General features: G+C 41.5%; 1 protein-coding gene across 4 annotated transcripts in view; it reads left to right on the top strand.

Annotated features, from left to right (window-relative positions):
• Nucleotides 1–20226, top strand: part of NKAIN3 (sodium/potassium transporting ATPase interacting 3) — a 571670-nt gene that overhangs the window by 443835 nt on the left and 107609 nt on the right. The window contains exon 5 of one of the 4 annotated variants that reach the window (XM_085022310.1): nt 2418–2539. The exons of the other annotated variants lie outside the window; for them this stretch is intronic. Within the exon in view, the coding sequence (XP_084878436.1) occupies nt 2418–2501 (84 nt within the window). The 3' untranslated portion in view covers nt 2502–2539. Of the gene's footprint in view, nt 1–2417; nt 2540–20226 lie in introns of those variants that run through there. 4 annotated transcript variants of the gene reach the window in all.

Genomic DNA, 20226 nt, shown 5'->3' with positions numbered 1-20226 from the left:
TCCATGAGGACGCAGGTTCAATCCCTGGCCTTCCTCAGTGGGTTAAGGATCCGGCATTGCCATGACCTGTGTTGTAGGTCGCAGATGCAGCTTGGATCCTGCGTTGCTGTGGCTGTGCTGTAGGCTGGCAGTTGTACCTCTGATTTTACCCCTGGCCTGGGAACCTCCATATGCCGCGAGTACAGCCCTAAAAAGCAAAAAAATAAAAATAATGCTTTTTCACCTAAAAAACTAACTCCACTCCCAAAATTTTCTAAAGGAAACATTTTGAGAAATGCTGGTTTAAGAGAAAGTAAGGACATATCAGGGAGAATGGAAATCCAAGGATAGATCACAAAACACTGCTGAGACTTGGGAGGGAGTGTGAAGGAGGCAAAGGAGGGCAGAGGTGGCTACATCCACAGGGCAGCTGGGGGCAGAGCTACGTTGACAGGGAAAACAAGTGAGTTTAGTTTGACACCTGAGGAATCTTGACTCCATTCTTGCTCTTAACATTTTTAGGTATACATATTTAAATATATATGTGTGTATATATATATATATATTTATAAATATAAAAATACGTATTTATATATATTTTTATAGCTGCACCTGTGGCATATAGAACTTCCCTGGTTAGGGGTCAAATTGGAGTGGCAGCTGGGCCCTACACCACAGCCACACTGGATCCAAGCCACATCTGCAGCCTGCACTTCAGCTTGTGGCAACACCAGATCCTTAACCCACTGAGCAAAGCCAGGAATCGAACTCACATCCTCATGGACACTGTCTCGGGTTCTTAACCCACTGGGCCACCACAGGAACTCCTTAGGTACATAAATATTTTTAAAACCTAATTACCTGTTATGATAAAGAATACCCTCTCTTGCTCATTCAAGAATACTCTTTGCAATAAGTGACTGAGAAAGGAAAATTAGAGACAAAATTATCCAAAAGAATTCACAAGAATCCCAAAAGGAATTTTTGAAAATGTGGACTTAGCTTGTATTTTTACAGCATTCAAGACCAAACAATAGCACTTGTTTTATTAAGATTGTTGGCATTCTCCACTTCAGATATGGTCTCTGGAGATTTCTAAGAAGGCTCCTCAAATTTTAGCACTCCAGTATTATTAATAAGGACATGGTTATACCCATTTATTTTTCTACAGACTGTAAAACAATACAGGTGCAAGGTGATTTTTTAAAATTATATTCTCTTTGCCCAGCAGTCAGACACATCTCAGGCCACGTATCAGATGAAAAGTCAAAAATAACAACTTATGACTAAAGCATAAAAGTTATTGTCTGAAATTTTAGCTTTCACATATATGTTTATTTTTATGGAAATGTCTCAATATAATGCTTTACAAACATAATTCTGTAGCACCTTCAGGGAATAGATTGTTCTAAAAATCTAAATATAGGAATTGTCTTAACTGTCAAAACTTAAATTTTAATATTTCATTTAGGAAAGGTAGAGACCCATGAAATGCTCTTCATCAAGGGAGTACAGTAGGAGTTCCCGTCATGGCTCAGTAGTTAACGAATCTGACTAGGAACCATGAGGTTGAGGGTTCTATCCCTGGCCTTGCTCAGTGGGTTAAGGATCCGGTGTTGCCGTGAGCTATGGTGTAGGTTGCAGACGCGGCTCGGATCCCGTGTTGCTGTGGCTGTGGTGTAGGCCAGTGGCTACAGCTCCGATTCGACCCCTAGCCTGGGAATCTCCATATGCCATGGGAGTGGCCCAAGAAATGGCAAAAAGACAAAAAAAAATTTAAAAAAGGAGTACAGTAATCAGAAACGTGCTTAGGGAAGGGGAATCAGGCAGCAGTGGTAGACTTGCGTTCAGGAGGCACAAAGCTGGGAGGTCAGCCTTGCAGGCAGGTGAGAAAGAATGAAGCCTGAGCGAGAATTGAGTGAGGGAAATGACCCTAAAGGAACGGAAAGAGAGAGCAAATCAGAACTTGGTCACTAATTAGATCAGAAAGCTGTGGAAAGGAAAATGCCAAAGATAACACTCAGCTTTTGAGCTGGATTGACAAGTAACATTGCAATAATATTACAAAAACGGAGGAATAATGAATAAAGGATCATGGAGGGTACATTTGTTTCATTTAACATATCACATAGTAAAAAAAAAAAAAAAAAAAAAAAAAAAAACTGAGCGTATTTAATTTTAATTGGAGGAGGGGAGTAAAAGAATAGTTCCTGGCAGAGAATCTGGCCAACACCACTGGGAAGCGTGAAGCCTCTGAACCTGCTGTGTGTGTGTGTGTGGGGGGGGGGGTGACCAGAAACTGGCCAGGTCAGATAGCCTCTGGCACTTGGTATCTGCTGTTTTCTACCCTCGCTTACTTTCTATTTATTTTTTTCCTATTTCTCCTAGTAGGGTTGAACTAGCATACCAAAGAAAAAATATTTTTTGCTTTTTTTTAGCCAAAGAGCTTAGCAACATGCCTAGGACATAACAGGCTGTCGGGGTATATTGCATCATTGCTGCTTTGTGAGACATTCATATAGGTAAGCAAAACTGAGCAAGCCGATTATAGAGACTCAAAAGTCATATGCAGGGGAAAAAACTGTGCTGTGATGGGATGAGGCAGGGTGTATTATGCCCTCTGTCATTTACCTTGAAACAGTATAGCACATAAACAACATGCTGTGGATGTGTTTGTTTTGCTACATATGCTGGGGGGAGGGGCTACAGGTGGTTCTGTCTGGTGGGCTCACACTTTCAGAAGGCACCCTGATCTTAGGGTTGACCCCAAACAGAAGCTCACATGTCAGGGGCAGTTTGTCAAAATCCTTAGCCTCTTTTCTCTAGTCAACACCAGCAAGGGTTTATTTAGCATATTTGATACCAGAAATGTTTTATTGGTGACGTGAATGGTTGTCAAGTCCCGTGGATTGGCTAGAAATATTCGTCAGGGACTCCTGCTGTTTGCATGCACAGAACGTGTGAATCTAGAGAGTCTGCTGGCCTGATATGCTGGGGGACAGGGCTCTGGGGTTGGGATTCACAGCAGCCCTTTGTTCTGATGCTTGAGGGATCCGCTGCCTGACTCCAACACAGAGTATGGCTGCATCTTGCTACTGGAATATTGTCAGAAGCAGCTTTTCAGATCCCTAGAAAGACTTCATTGAGCTTTCAGAATAGGCTTTGTGACAGGTTTTGTGCTATTTGCTAATAAATGTTGGTATGTACTTGACAGAGTTTGTACTGAGACTTTCTTGCTCTCTGGTAACAAGTTTATGAGAGAAAAACTCTGGCCCTTGACTTCCTCTAAATATCTACACCCCCAAAAGGACTTAATGACTATAAATGATCAGATTGGTTTAGTCAATACTTATCAGAATAGCCAGAGAAGCACTGCCCTAGGAAGTGGCATTTGAGTGAAGACACAAAGAAGTCACTTGAAGTATGGGTCTAAGAATATTCCAGAGGAAACAAAGAGTCATGTGGCTGGAATTTAGACAGTGTGGGAGAGAGTGATGAAAGATGAAATCAGAGAAGTTGGTAGAAGTTAAAGAAGACATGGTAGGAGTTCCCGTCATGGCATGCAGTGGTTAATAAATCTGACTAGGAACCATGAAGTTATGGATTCGATCCCTGGCCTTGCTCAGTGGGTTAAGGATCTGGCATTGCCATGAGCTGTGGTGTAGGTTGCAGACGCGGCTTGGATCCCACGTTGCTGTGACTGTGGCGTAGGCCAGTGGCTACAGCTCCGATTCAACCCCTAGCCTGGGAACCTCCATATGCCACAGGAGCGGCCCTAGAAAAGGCAAAAAAGACAAAAAAAAAAAAAAAAGAAGAAGAAGAAGAAGAAGACCTGGCAGAGAATTTGAGTTAGATTAAAAGACCCTGGGAAGATGTTATTGGATTTCAGCCAGGAGAGTAGCACGATCTTGAGCGGCTTGAAGAATGGACCAGAGGAGAATGAGTGGCAGAAAAGAAACTAATTTGTAGCCTCTTCCAACAGACTGCACGAGACAAGAGGGTGGCTTCGACTTGGATGGTAGCAATAGAGATAGAAATGCCTAGACAATAGTTCTTGTAGAAGGATTTGAGCAGTAGGGTAAGTGATGCTGCTAGTTCCCAAGATGACAGAGTCTGGGAATCATGGTCCACTGGTAGCTTTTATCTCTTCTCGATGTAAGAAATAATGGGACTCAAACACAGGTCTTTAAAAATAGTTTTAGTAATTCAAGAAATATTTCTGGAATATTACCTAGTCAAAACATCTAGAAGGAAAGGGTTTGCCTTCTGAGAGTGGAAAATCCTGCCATTCTAATGGTTCACAATTGATTATCATTTCATAATGGTTTAAAGCAATTAGTGCAGTATCAGCCATTCACATTTGACTGAAAGTAAAATTGATAGCAAGAAAGCTATGAGGAAGTGGTGCTCTTTATTTAAATTGATTAGTGTTCATAGCCCTTTCATTTAAAATTGGTTTATATAAAATTCAAGCAAATATTTGCAATGCATAATTATTACTTAGTAGCAAAGATAACCAGGAAGTCATGCAGGCAGTGGAACATGAACAATTAAAATCTTCAGGATACACAGCAGCTTTTAATTAATCAGTTAAACTAATCCAAATAAATAGAAGACTGTGTTGTAAGGCTAGGCCATAGAGGATTTTAAAGCCAATGATCATAATAAAAGAAATCATAGCTGTCATTTATTGGGTATATACTATGTGCCTGGCTTTCTCCTTTGAAGTATTATCTTGTGTAACCTTTTCAGGACTAATACAAAGTAGACTTTCTTATTTCTAATTTACCTATGAATACATTGGGACATAAAATAATTATTTCATCCAATTCCCTATGGTCATTGTTTGGGGAGGGGCCATCTGATGTCTTCTCAGAACCACTGTGCTTATTGAGGATACTGCATTCATACAGAAAACAAAAGGCAATATAGATATAAGTGTATCATTTAGTATATGCTTTGGAAAGACATTAGAGTTCGAAAGAGTCAATATGCAAAATTTGCTCATCTATTTCACAATTCCATGTATGTCAAAAGCTTCACATTGTGAGATTTCTGTGTCCCATGTGTACTGGACAGAGGAAAAAAGAGTAAACATCCATTGTCTTTCCTTGCCAGCCTCCACGCCCCCAACCTTTGATCAGAGCACCTCAACTGCTTTGTCATTAGAGAGTGACACCCCAACCCTTTCCTTGTGCATGGAGAAGGGGGGTTCTGGTAGAGCAGGCCTGACCCCACCATCCACCAGCTCCAGGATTGGACATGAGACCCAGGAATTATCCTCAGCATGTTCCTCTCCTGACCCAGGAGGGGTTCAGGCGTAGTCACATGAGGGAGGCTGAGCCCAGGACTCAGTTCTCAACTTTTAGGAAATATCACTTCTTTCCCACAAGACTGTTGAATTAGAAGGATCTGCATTTGCAGATACAGGCAGCCACCATGTGGAGAGGGGCTACTTGAGACAAAAACAGCTGTAAAAGAGAGGGACACATACAGAGACAGAGGGAGACAGGCAGATGTGGTCTGGGTCAAGTCAGACCCAAACCAGCCTGACTCTGGCTGGCTCTTGGCTACTAGACAATTTAAAATCACACTTGCAGTTCACACTGTATTTCTACAGGCTGGTGCCAGTCTGTGACATCTCTGAGGAGTGGAGATGCAGTCTCTGAACATGTAGCTCATTCCCCATCCAGACAGCCCCATCCATGATTGGACTGCTCTAAGCATAAAAAATTGATTTTTTTTGTCTATAGATACAAACTCCATCACACTGGAACTTCTATCTCTTGGCACTAGTTCTGCCTCCTGAGTATCATAGAGTTTTCACTCCTTCACACCCAGCACTTCTGGTTCATATCACAGTCATATCTCATAGGACATCATAGACCTTTTTGACTAGTGCTTTGCTAACAGAATCCTGTATTTGCATTAGCAGCAGTTGCAGGTGGATTAGCCATGATTCTTTTATGCCTAATGCAAAACCTGGGTCCATCTCCTTGTGAAGCTACAGTGAGGCTTAGACTTCCACTTGAAAACTAGGAAGGCCTCTGCCCTGTGAGATGTTAATCTGGGAAGAAGCAAAAGTTGCAGTCATCCATCCATCTGTCCATCCATCCATTCATCCATCCATCCATCAATCCATCCACTTATGGTCTGGAAAGAAGCAGAACTTCCTTCCCTGAGTTCTGTCATGGAAGTGGGCTTTGGCTTTGTGCTGAGAAGAAGGCAGTTGTCAAAAGGGAGTACAGTTCTGAATCCACTTTCAGCAGAAAACAGTCTGTTCCCACAAAACCTGCTCCCACCCAGACTGTTTGGAACAATAGCTGCGATGGCTTCTTTGTCTTTAGTGTCTTTAAAGAAGTACCAAGAAATTTAACATCCTTTTTATTTTAAAAATCAAAAAATTTAGGGAGAATTCCACAGATTGTTTTTTAAACGTATCATGAAATTTTCAAGTTTCCAATTCGTGATGTCTGTTTTTACAGTGAAATAGAATTAAGATCTTTAAAGATAAAAAGTCATGGTTGAAAACACCATTATTGTCTGCAATTTTAACATATTCAGTGTATTTCCGTGGCAGAGTTGTGGGTATCCATGATAAATTGGCCTTTTTAATGGGAATTCCTTTCACGTCAGGATATTGACACTCTTGAAAACAAAAACACACCTTTTTCATTTCTTATTGTTTCAACCTAGATTTCATCACTAACCCCAAGAATACACATTTTAGTCCAATGATCAAATAGAAAATTTTCTTTCTAGGGAAAGCTTTTTATTACAAATAAAAATTTTAATGAAGAAATCGAATAAAACAAGTTCAAAAATTCATACCAGGCACTACTTAGAGCATCCAGATTTTGTAGACACAGTAATATGCCCTGATTATCAAAACTGCAGTAATTGAAGAAGTGATCAATTTTGTGGTGATAAGTCTCATCCAAACTATCAATAGATGCTAACATATTTCAGTGCTGTTTCAACTCCTGTATATATAAAAGACACAAATTAGTTGAAAGTAATACAACAGGAAAAGAGATTCCATCCAAATAGCAATAGTAAGAGTGGTAGAGTCTTAATTAATTTCAGAAAAATAGACTTTAAGAAAAGAAATAAAGTTAGACACAATGAAGGGATTTCATAATGATAAAGGACTCAGTACATCAAGGCAATATATACATACCAAAAGACATATCTAAAAACAAAGAATTGAAAATAGAAATAGAAATTTTTTAAATGTAGTTGGGTATTAAATATTCAGTATAGTTGTTGTTAGATAATCAGCAAGGATCTAAAAGACCAGCAGGGGAGTTCCCATCATGGCTCAGCAGCAATGAAGCCTGACTAGTTTCCATGAGGAGGATGTGGGTTTGATCCCTGGCCTTGCTCAGTGGGTTAAGGACCCAGTGTTGCCATGAGCTGTGGTGTAGATTGAAGATGCATCTCAGATCCAGCATTGCTGTGGCTGTGATGAAGGCAGAATCTACAGCTCTGATTCGACCCCTTGCCTTGGAACTTCCGTGTGCAGTAGGTGCAGCCCTAAAAAAAATAAGAAAGAAAAGAAAAAAAAATTTTTTTAAATAAACACCAGCACAGCACTAGCAACCAACTGGATCTAACTGACATGGATCTAACATGACATGGATCTGACATGGATCTAACTAACATGGATCTAACTTACGGAGCACAGCCAATAGTTATTATAGAAAATTTTATAGCTATAAATTTATAGGATTATGAAAGCAAACTATGAATAACTTTATGGATAAAATAGACAAATTATCAAAACTGATTCAAGAAGAGGTATAAAATCTGAATAGGCCAACCAAGAAGAAATAAATAAAACACATTAGTAATTAAGAAGCACCCAGGGAGTTCCCGTCGTGGCGCAGTGGTTAACGAATCCGACTAGGAACCATGAGGTTTCGGGTTCGATCCCTGGCCTTGCTCAGTGGGTTGAGGATCTGGCGTTGCCGTGAGCTGTGGTGTAGGTTGCAGACGTGGCTCAGATCCCGCGTTGCTGTGGCTCTGGCGTAGGCTGGCAGCTACAGCTCTGATTGGACCCCTAGCCTGGGAACCTCCATATGCCGTGGGAGCAGCCCAAGAAATGGCAAAAAGACAAAATAAATAAATAAATAAAAATCACCCAACAAGAAAAGGCCCAAGCCCAGACAGCTCCACTGGTGAACTCATCAAATATTTTTAAAATAAGTAATACTAATCATTCACAGGCTCTTTCAGAAAATAGAACAGGAAGGACCACTTTTCAACTCCCTCAATTAGTCTATTACTAAGACACCAAGACTATACAAAGAAAATTACAGACCAATATCTGATGCACATATAGACCCATAAAGCCTTAATCAGATATTGGCATGATGAATTCACTAATATATTAAAAGTATTATTTTCAAGTGAAAAATACAATGAGCTATTCACACCTACTAATATGGACATAATAAAAACAGACAGACAATAACAGACATTGGTGGAGATGTGAAGAAATTGAAACCTCCATAAATGGCTGAAATGTAAAATGGTGCAGCTACTTTGGAAAACAGTGGATAGTCCCTCACATGATTGCAAAAAATAAGAGTTTCCATATAAACCAACAATTTCCCTCCTAGGTATAAATCCAAGAAAAAGGATACGTGCATCTACAGAAGAACTTAGACATAAATGCTCGTAGCAGCTCTATTTAGAATAACCAGGAAGTAGAAACAACTCTAATATCCATCAGCTGATGAATTTCCATCCAATGAGACATGATTCAGTATTAAAAAAGAAATGACGTAGGGATGCACACTACCACATGGATGAGCCACAAAAACACTATGCTAAGTTAAATAAGCCAATCACAAAAGACCACATGCTATCTGCTTCTATTGATGTGAAATGTCCACCATAGGCAGGTCTATAGACAGAAAGTAGATTAGTGGTTGCCTAAGACTGGAGGAGGGGGAGGCAGGAATGGGAGTAAGTGTTAAGGAGTGTGGATTTTCTTTTTGGAACGATGTGAATGTTCTACAACTGGATTGGGGTAATATTTGCACGGTTTTATGAACATACTAACAATCACTGAATTGTACCCTTTAAACGATGAATTGTATCCTATGTGAATTATATCCCAACATGGCTGAGTTTTTTTGTTTGTTTGTTTGTTTTTTAAATATCACATACTCTGATCAAGGGGGATTTACTCCAGGTGAATGTAAAGGTAGTTAACATCCAGAAATGAAAGCTTTTCCCATTGTTTTATCTTGCTAAAATTAATAATGCAATGAATAGAAATATTAGCATCTTTGTAGAGCATTTTTGAAATAAGACATCACTCCCTTTTTCATTTAAAATTAAGCAGGAAAATAATACAGGAAACAGACAGATGGAGGTCTGAATATGAGCTTTATTCCTCATAAATCCAATTGAAAAGCATGGCTTTAAAAAGGCAGCTAAGTGGGCTTTCTAATCCCTGCCTCCAAAATTAGGCACCCTTACAGCTAGACATTTAGTCTTTCCCTAATTGGAGAAGGACTGAATTAAGCAACAGAGAGCAGACAATTCATGCTTCCTGCAGGAAGGCTAGCTCTCTCATCCCCACCACTACCTCCCTCAAAAAAGCGAAAAAAGAGCTGACCTCACTAGAGAAAACTTATTCCCTCCAAATGTATATACGAGGAATGGAGATGGTTTTGCAGAGCTTCCTACAGGAGATATAGGAAAATCATAAGGAAAACTTTCTATTATAAATAAATATTTGTGGGGTGAATAAATGACTAAGAATAACTGCACTTAACACTGTAGTACTGAATTGTTTTCATCCCACCTAAGATATATTTTTAAATACCCTCTTTTTTATGTATTGGAGGAGGGAAAAGCAGCTTGGAGATGTTCAGGACTTTGTAGTAAAACCCTGTGCCAACCCAGTATTCCTAAGGCATTGCCACCTGCTTTCCAGGGTGGGTAGAATCAAATATGATCACAGATTGGCCAAGTTCTGCCTCACTACCCAGACTCATATAGAAAGATGCGTGTTGAATACTTATGTAAAGATACATAATCTTTGCTACTGGATCCTATGGAATGACTTAATTCAACTCTCATCCTATCAGTTTTTTGTTGGTAGTAGTGAGAAATATACTTGGATTATTCTAGCTCTACCATATCCTGGGTAAACTTTAGGTCATCCCACGTCTTCATCCATAAAGTACAGGTAGTAACTGTCTTTCTTTTGATGGGTTATTGCAAAGCTTAGAGATTATACATGTCAGGAACCAAGCACTGTGATTGGCCCATAATATGCATTCGGTAAAGTTTAGTGGATAATAATGTCACAAGTACCCAGCACGCCCATGGAGATAAATTAGCCCAAGATTCACAGGATGTATGGAACTCCTCCCAGAAAAGTGTTACATATGGTAGGCATTTCATATAATATTATTATGCATAGATCATCAAAGATGCTGCCTCTTCCTGGAGACAAAGGCATAATTAGTTAGCTGTACATGATTTTAAGTAAGATTTTCTACAGTAGTGGGAAAAAAATAGTTTCATATCAGGACATAAATGCAATAATGTATATCCCAGTACTATGGGATAGCATATAATAGTGGATTGTGTCTAACCTTGGTTGCAGTGAATGCTTGGAAAAGTTGAAAAAAAAGCACCCACTGAGGGTCCATCATGAGTGATCCAGGGAGCAGTAACAGAAGGGCACAAAAAAGAGAATTGGTTGTGTAATTGCGTTCTGTCAAACAGCTAGATAAGCAGCCAGCAGTTTTGCATTCGAATGCATTTGGTTATCCCATTTACAATGGGCTGGTAATCCTATAAATATTTATTGCTGAACTAAAGAAAGCAGCATAAGCTTTTACCCTTTGAGAAAGGTCTGTAACCTGCACAGTGCCAGTGAAGTATGAAACCCCGATGATTTGGTTACTTCTTCATGTGTTAAAGGCTGGATCTCACTTGGCACATGTGAACACTCTGAATGCCACCATCAGAGGCATACTCCTGGGGTGGGGGGCGGGGAGCAGTTGTGAACATATGCTTTTGGGGGTGAGCGCTCAGCCCCGCAGCTGCTCTCCAGCCCAACCCAAGCAGGATGATGTGGAGCCCACGGGCTAAGCAGATTTACCTTTATTGGTCGGGAATCGGGATCAACCCCTTATGCATAGACTGCACATAAGAACAAAAGGAGAAATCATTTCCTTAAAATGATTCTGTATCTGTGTACATTACATAATGTTAATCTTCCATAGTGGCTTGGAGGAAATAAACCGACTTTTTCTTTGAAAGGCATGGCATCACTTAAGCAATAAAAATATTCCATTTGAATTTCTGTGCGTTCTATGTGTTGAACAAACAAAAACCAAAAATATATCACTTCTGGCTTTGCAGATCTTTTCACATCCTGTCTACTCCCCAAAATATTTAGGCTTCTAATAATAAAAGCACGAAAATAAAAAGACCAAAAACAGCTATTGATAAAACAAAGAAAATAATCAGAAATCAGAGAGAGCTCATAATCTGCTGGCTGAGAAAATCTGCAATAACTAAACATGATGGTGATGAACTTCCTTTGCAACCAGAAGAAAGAGGAAAACTCAGTAAATACCATCCTCTTACTTTAAAATGTTACTGTACCTTCTCAAAACTGCAGGTCAGGTGTTCTCTGGTGGCCTAGTGGTTAAGGATTCGATATTGTCACTGCTGTGGCTCAGGTTCGATCCTGGGCCCACGAATTTGCGTGTGCCATGGGCATGGCCAAAAAAAATCCTGCAGGTCAATACACTGTGTTTCTTTCGCTGTGTTGGCATGATAATGAGTACCAATAGGCAGGGAGCTATGGGCTCCTTTGTGTGTGTGTGAGTGTGTGTGTAGTACATGAACATTTTTATTAAAAGTCGACATGGTGGATGGACTGGGAGTTTGGAGTTGGTAGATGCAAACTATTACATTTAGAATGGATAAGCAATGAGGTCCTACTGGGATAGAACATGATGGAACATCATGTGTGAAAAAAAATGTATATATAATGTGTGTGTGTGTGTGTGTGTGTGTGTGTGTGTGACTGAGTCACTTTGCTGTGCAGCAGAAACTGACACAACACTGTAAGTCAACTATACTCTAGTAAAAAATAAAATGGATGTGGAAGCTCAGAGGCAGCTTATGAATTTAAAGATCAGGACCTTTTATGCAGGAATTCTAAAAGGGAAACAATTCTCTCATGTAACATCTGCTATATGTCCAGTACCATTTCAGGCCTAGGGGTGATGCACGAACAAGAGGGCATGGTCCTGTTCTTGCTACACTTGAAAAACACATGGTTTTGAACAAGAAATTGCAGCTCTGATAAAGTAATTGCAGCACTAAAGTAACAGGCTCATACTCTTCCTGGTTGAGCAGAACATTCATCTCTGCCCAAGTATGTGATAGTTAGAGTGCAGGTTCTGGAGTCAGAATACCTGGGTTAGAATTCTGGGCAGTGATTGGCCCAGACAAGCAAAGAGATCTCTGTGACCCCAGCCAGGTTACTTACCCCCTCTGTCTCCATGTTCCTGACCTTTAACCTGGGGGGGATAGTCCTACCCGCCTCCTAAGTGTCATTGAGAGGATTAATGGGTCTTCTCCAGCAGTCACATGGTTCCAAGAGCACGGTAGGAAAAAACCTCAAGATCTCTCAAGTCCTAGGCTTGGATTGCCTCAAACCTCACTTCTGCAGTATTCCACTGGCCAAAGGGAGTCACAAAACTAACCCAGATTCAAGGGTTGGGGAAATAGGTTCCACCTCTGGGTGGAGCAGTTACAAGGGAATGTGACCAGTTTTACAGTTTTCTACATGGCAGTGGGGGTGCAAAGACCACTAAAAACGTAGGATGAGTAGATCTTAATGCTTGGGAGTTCCCGTTGTGTCTCAGCAGTTTACAAACCTGACTAGTATCCATGAGGATGTGGGTTCAAACCATGGCCTCACTCAGTGGGTTAAGGATCTGGCATTGCTGCAAGCTTCAGCATAGGTTGCAGGTGCGGTTCAGATCTGGCCTTGCTGTGGCTGTGGTATAGGGTGGCAGCTGCAGATCCAAGTCAACCCCTAACCTGGGAAGTTCCATATGCTGCAGATGTGGCCCTAAAAAAAAAAAAAAAAAAGCAAATACTTAATGCTGTATTGAATGTGGGGAAGAAAGAGGAAAGACAGGAACCAACAATGATACCACATTTTCTGTCCTAAGCAAGTAGGTGGATATTTTTGCAAATCACTTGGTACTGAAGTGAGAAATCAGCCCACAGTTTAAAGTACAATTTTAAATTGTGTTATTATGTAAGGTTTTTCAAAGGTGCTAACTCAGGTTGATTTGAAAATCAGAATCCTTGTTGTTATTTAAATATCGTTGAATTTGCTTTGACTCTATATCTCCAGGCCAAAAAAAAAAGCAGACTGATGCCAGGTCCATTAGAACAAAATCCACATACACCCTGACTTATACCAATTATTCTGTTGTTGTTGTTGTTTATGAGCAAAACATGAATATCTCACTTTCTAAAAAAGACATAACAGTGCTACTTGCAAACAGTGGACAGGGAAGAACTCAGAGGTGCCAGGCACTGTATCCTGCACATGCTTGAAGTTGGTACAGAGCACAGTACTGGGTTGGACCACATGAAACAGCATTGGACATCAAGAGTCAAATACGAGTATCCCCTGCTTTTCAAAAGTTCCCTGCTTTTAGGGAGTTCCTGTCATGCCACAGCGGAAGCAAATCTGACTAGGAACCAAGAGGTTGTGGGTTCAATCCCTGGCCTCATTCTGTGGGTTAATGATCTGACCTTGCCTTGAGCTGTGGTGTAGGTGGCAAACGCAGCTTGGATCTGATATGGCTGTGGCTGTGGCCGGCAGCTGTAGCTCCGATTGGACCACTAGCCTGGGAACCTCCATATGCCATGCGTATGGCCCTAAAAAAAACAAAACAAAACAACAAAAAAAAAAAAACGCAAAAGTTCACTTTAGGTCACTTCACTGTTTGGAAAGATCTGCATTAGTACCCATTTTCACTAACTGAAAGAAATCCAGAGAACTTTTGCTTTTACTAAAAAAGGTAAAAAATTGAAAATAGCTTTTGCCCTGCATCATAGCTGTCATAGGGGCAGCTCGCACCCTGAGTAGCAGAGTGGCTCCTCCACGCTCTTTCCCAGGAACCACACTTAGCATCTCAGCATCCAACTACCATAGCTTTTTTTTGTTTGTTTTTTTAGGTCCACACCCACTGCATATTAAAGTTCCATATGCAGGGGTCTAATCCGAACTACAGCTGCTGGCTATACTACAGCTCACACCAACGCCAGATCCTTAACCCACTGAGTGAGGCCAGGGATTGAACCCACATCCTTATGGATACTAGTTGGGTTCATTACCACTGAGCCATAACGGAAACTCCCCCAGCCACGGTAACTTTGAACTGTGACTCTGGGCATCTGTATTTTACTTCAATCTCTTTTGTGCTTCTGTTAACAAGACATGTCCTAAGGTCATTGCTGCCTGGCTCTCTGCCACTTCTGCTTACAAAATGTTTCCTGGCCACGCTTTAATTTCAGTTAGTGGGGGACCCTGCATTGGAGTCTCAGCAGTTCAGACTTCTAGAATTCATCTGTGGTGGCTTCATCGCTGGCATTTTGAAGTGAGTCTGTCTAACTTGACAAATTTGCTCATGAAAAAGAGAGGCTCCCTAAATGTTTTCCAGGTAAAGGGTGGTTGATTGAAGAGAAACAAAAACAGTTCTCCCCAGGAGTCCAAGCAGAACTGGACTCAACAGAACATCATGGACAATAAATAGACATCCCCCCCACGCTGCCCCATCCCTTAGCCTGACCAAGGCGTCATCAACCTTCCTGCTAAGCCATCCCACACTTTTTCCTCTAGCCATTGCCTTCTCGGCTTATTCAGAGTCTCTGCTCCTTCATGCCTTTGACTTTCTGTAGACATGGCACCCTCCGTCCTCCTCCATATCACAATCCTTTGGCCTCAGCTTTCTTCGGAGACTGAGAATGTGCACTCATTTGGAAATCCTGAGACGGGGAGGGGCTCACTGGCCCAGCCCCTGTTCTGGTGCTAGGCTGTAGGGCACAGGCCAGTGTGTGAGCGGGCTTTCTCTTCCCAGCTGCGGGTTGGTGCTCTGTGACTCAGGGAGTAGCCTGGCCGTGTGGGTGGGCTGTTCATTATGCCCGTGAAGTTGGTGCGTGTCTAGAAGCTGAGGTCTCTAGAGGTCTGAGAGGACCTAACCTCTAACATTGCCCTTCCCGCTCTAAAAATATCCAAGAAGTGCGTCCTCAGCATCATTCCCCAGGATATCCATAATCCTCATCGAACCTGACATGTTTGGGTGAAACAATGCCTCTCCTTGCTGGAGTTTGAGCCCGAGGGAAGAAAAGATCACTAATTAAGTAAAAACAGGCTGCCCTGTTTTCTTAACTAGATTCTTTTAAGTATATAAGCAATAGTTGAATGTCATGCCTTTCACCTACCATTTTAAGACATAGGTGAATATCTGCTTTGCTGTTTTCCAAATAAAGAACCTCTCTTAGAATTCCAGCAGCTACCAGGAAAGCAAGTGAGCCACAGTGCTGGCAGCAGCTTTGCTCTTTTTTCTCTTATCATCTCTTATAGTAGGTTCATTTATTTATTTAATTTTTTTGCCACCATTAGTAGCCTTTGCACACGTATCATATTATTTCTCTACAGGAAGTAAGGTGGCTTGACTGGCAGTAAATGGCATCATAATGAGGTGATTATTTGGAACATGTGTAGATTCTAGTCTGGCTCCAATAAATATCAAATAGAGCGTGAGACAAATGTCATAGAAAATTCCTTTTTCGCTTCCGATGTGGTGTAGAAGGACAAGAAAAATCCATTCGACTGTCACTAATAAATGCTCTTAATAAATAAAATGTCATCAGGCAAAAACGGAACTCAGTAACAGTACTTAGAAAATAGTCCTCAAACCTGAAGCTACTCTCAGGAAAATCTATAGCTCCCTCCCCTGACAAATATACCAAAAATACTGTGCTTACATCTATTAAAGTGCTTCTTTTGTTTTTTTGTGGGTTTTTTGTTTGTTTGTTTTTTGCTTTTTAGGGCTGCACCTTTGGCACATGGAGGTTCCCAGGCTAGGGGTCGAATTGGAGCTACAGCTGCCGGCCTATACCACAGCCACAGCAACTCAGGATCCGAGCCGCGTTTGTGACCTACACCACAGCTCACAGCAACCCCAGATCCTTAATCCACTGAGCGAGGCCGCAACCTCAAATAGTTCCTAATCGGATTCGTTTTCACTGCGCCACGACGGGAACTCCCTAAAGTGCTTCTTGAGGGGAGTGAGGAGTTGGGAAATGACACTGAAAGGTGGTAAGCAGCAGAACTGACAGTCTTTTCAATCTCAAGCCTCCCCTTTTCTTTCTTCTTCATCTATAACTTCTTATTTATCTGGGGGAGAGGTGCCTGTAATGTGAGTCTTCCTGATATTTGCCTGTAGCCCTAAGATGCAGAAATAATCTATCTTTCCAGCACTAGGAAGAGTCTGACTCTGTGGAAATGCAGAGAAGGTCCCCAACACAGGGACTGTGGGGAGAGAGACAGTGACAGGCAGTGTGACCTCAAGAACACAGCACTTGGCTGCAGTCAGCATCTCACCGACTCTCAGTTCCTGCTTCTTCTTTTACTGTGACTTTCCTTTATTCATTCAAGTATTCCTACATCCAGCCGTCCATCCAGCTTTCTCCTTCAGCCCTCATTGTATTCCTCCTGTGTGTATATCATGGCGCAGATGACCTCTGTATCAAAATTTCAGGAGAACAAGTTCCAGGAATTTGTATATTTGACAAAACTCTAAAGGTAATTTCAATTCTCAAATGTGTAGGAGTACCACTTATTTAGAGGCTACGAATATCTATACCTCGGATTCCTGTCACCAAGGAGGTCACCCTTTTGTTTTACCCTGTCCATTATTCAAATCTCATTCCCTATTCGCTCCCTCCCACATAAGCCTGAAATCAAACAAAAACAAGAGCTAATACTTCTAAGGATTGTTGTGACCATTTATCATTGAAATAAGTGCTAGCATTCAGTGAGAGGTGAGGGAAAGGAAAGATGTGTTTTTTTTTCCCCATGGACCCCCTGAACTCCACCCACAAATCTCTTAGGTGCTTGTGGACCTCATGTTCAAAGCAGAGTTCTGTAGTGGCAAAAGCCCCCACATTTTAGAAACAGGTGGTCTTACATTTGGATCTCAGCTCCAGGATTCGCTAGCTGTAGAACCTGCAGCTAGAAGTACCTGAACTTCCCCAAGCTGTTTTTTCAGCTTGAAAGTGCAATTAAAAGGGAATTAAAAACTTAGTATCTTCATATCATTTTAATTTAATTAGATGGCATAGATAGTGGTCTGGAACATAGTGAGTATTTAAAAATGTGTTCTGTGGAGTTCCCATCGTGGCTCAGTGGTTAACAAATCCGACTGGGAACTGTGAGGTTGTGGGTTCGATCCCTGGTCTTGCTCAGTGGGTTAAGGATCCGGCGTTGCTGTGAGCTGTGGCGTAGATTGCAGATGCGGCTCGGATCCTGTGTTGCTGTGGCTGTGGCGTAGGCTTGGCAGCTACAGCTCCAATTAGACCCCTAGCCTGGGAACCTCCATGTGCCATGGGTATGGCCCTAGAAAAGGCAAAAAGACAAAAAAAAAGTTCCATGTATATTCATCACTCTGCCCCATGTTAATAGTGATCACCTAAAATATCCTTAGGCCCAGAAAATGAATACTGAATGAACTCACTTTAACCATATCAGCAAGTCTTGTTTTGAGTCTCCCAGTAATTTATTTATTTTCAATAATAAAAAATAAAGTGAGATTTATTTTTTCCATTTTTAAATAACATACATATGTGTGTGTTTGTATGTGTATCTGAATGACCCTAACCTTGAAATATATGGTTCCTTCAAAATCCACCAAATAGCCAGACCCCAACCTAGCCTCCAACACTTTCAAAGAGCATTTCAAAAAGTGTGTGGGTTTGGGCAACAACACATCACGTAACTGTCCTTAATTCTCCATCTTTGGTTTGAGGCTCCCCAGTTAGAGGTCCCCAATGATTTTAAAGTTGTCAGTGGATGACAGATACGGCCCCCAGCCTCTGCAGAGCAGACAAAGCTGCACGATTTGAGGAGCTGGTTATCCTGCACAAGTACATGTAGAACGAGGGCGCGAATCCAAGAGCAGAAGCCAATCCGGATTCCTTACTTGGAGACCCGTGATGCCTAAATGTGCCCAGTGCTCTGGACCTGCAGAGGACACTTCCTCTTACCACTTAAAACTCAGAGACTGGGTCAAGACAGGGGCCCCAGTCTCAGCCTGTCTTGTGCTGGGCAAAGGAGCAGGTATGCTCAGGTTACAGAGCACTGTGGATTTAATTTCGTAAAGAGGAAGCAGAATTTTTAAGGTGAAAGAACACTAGTCCTTACTTCACACACACACACCACGCATCAAACCTATGAGGAATTTAAAGGCATCACTAGACAGGCTGTCATTCTGGAAACAGTCCATGAACAACAGTGTGGTTTTCCCCTACAGGCTGGTCCTTTCAGAGGCTGTAGTGGAAAAGCACAGGAGAAGTGTGTATTCATAAGGTCACTCAGGGCTGTTTAAGAGAAATAGTGTGTTGTCCAATGCAATTGTTTAGAGCCTGTATTCCTGTGATGTAACGAGTTGGATGAAAATGTCTTTGACCTGTTGTTTCTTCTGTATTTTTCATTTGGCTCGCTCTTTGATTTATTCTCTGGAAAAGGCAAAAGAATGTTTTGTTTCAAAGAGGGATCTTGCCTGAGGACACTTAAAATTCTTTTCCCCACAGCGCTTTCTTTATCAAAAATCACTTTCGGAGTAAAGCAGTACCTTGGTAAATGGATTTTCCAGGTCCTAGGATTTAACACCGAAAGTTCAGGAAAATAACAGTTTTCAGAGAACAAATGGTGAAATCAGTAAAACAGACCCCCTGATCACAGGTAAATTGAGTAACAGACTCTTAGGGAATGGATAGCTGTGTAAGTAGGGAATGATCCTATCAAAATCTGGCAGCTCTTGGCTGGTTAAAACAGTTTTGGGGAAAATGAGTCACCCTCTTGAGACTTGTACTGAAGGATCCAAAATGAGTTCTCTCATCTTGCTCATCAGTGTCTCCTGATGGACAGGGAGTTTCTTCACCCTCCCTGCCTTGTTTGCTTCTTCTAACGCCTGGCAGAGTGTCTTACATATAGTGAGCTTTCAACATATATCAATTGAATGAATAAGTGAACAGAGGAATGAATAAAAAAAAATTGAATGAGGAGTTCCTGTCATGGAGCAGTGGAAACGAATCAACTACTATCCATGGGGTTTCGGGTTCGATCCCCGGCCTCACCCAGTGGGTTAAGGATCCAGTATTGCCGTGAGCTGTAGTGTAGGCGAGCAACTGTAGCTCCAATTCGATCCCTAGCCTGGGAACCTCCATAGGCTGTGGGTACGGCCCTAAAAAGACAAAAAAAAAAAAAAATCGAATGAGTAACAGTGTTTCTGCAAGTTAAAGAAACTGTAGTGTTGTTCCTGTTATTACTGCAGTGTTGTTACATGTTGAATTTTGTCCTCTAAAACCTTATAAATAAGTCCTAATTTCCAGTATTTCAGAAAGTGACCTGGTTTGGAAATAGGTTGTGCAGATATATTAGTTGAAATGAGGTCAAACTGGAGCATGGGTCCTGATGCTCTCTGATTGGTGTTCTAAAAGAGGAAATTCATACACACACCTGCATACACAGGAGGAATGTCATGTGACCAATGGGTTTACACTGCCATATGCCGTTCACCTGTCAGAAGGTAGGGGAGAGGCCTGGAATAGACCCTTCCCTAGGGCCTTCAGGGAACTGGCCCTATAAATGCCTTGATCTCAGACTTCTAGCCTCCAGAACTGTGAAACAATACTTTCTATTGTTGCCACTATTTGGTTTTTGATACTTTGTTGCAGTAGCCCTAGAATGTTAATACTCAGAGCAACTGAGAATTGAGAAGTAGAAACAGTCCCCAGAATGTTGAAAGGAGACATGGGGAAAATACACCCCCTAGGAGTAGCCCAACCACTAACTGGGATGCAAGAACCAGGCTCTGATGAAGACCAACCAAGATAGCTGTCAAGGGGCTGGAGATGCAGTGGCACATGAGGGCCTGGGGAGCAGAACTGCTT

The sequence above is a fragment of the Sus scrofa genome, chromosome 4 (genome assembly GCF_054392235.1).
Source record: "Sus scrofa isolate SSC_HxYL_T2T_F1_AM1 chromosome 4, Sscrofa_HxYL_maternal_Yorkshire_Landrace_v2.0, whole genome shotgun sequence".
In the NCBI taxonomy this organism is placed as follows: Eukaryota; Metazoa; Chordata; class Mammalia; order Artiodactyla; family Suidae; genus Sus; species Sus scrofa.
This window is presented reverse-complemented; position numbering and strand designations above follow the sequence as displayed.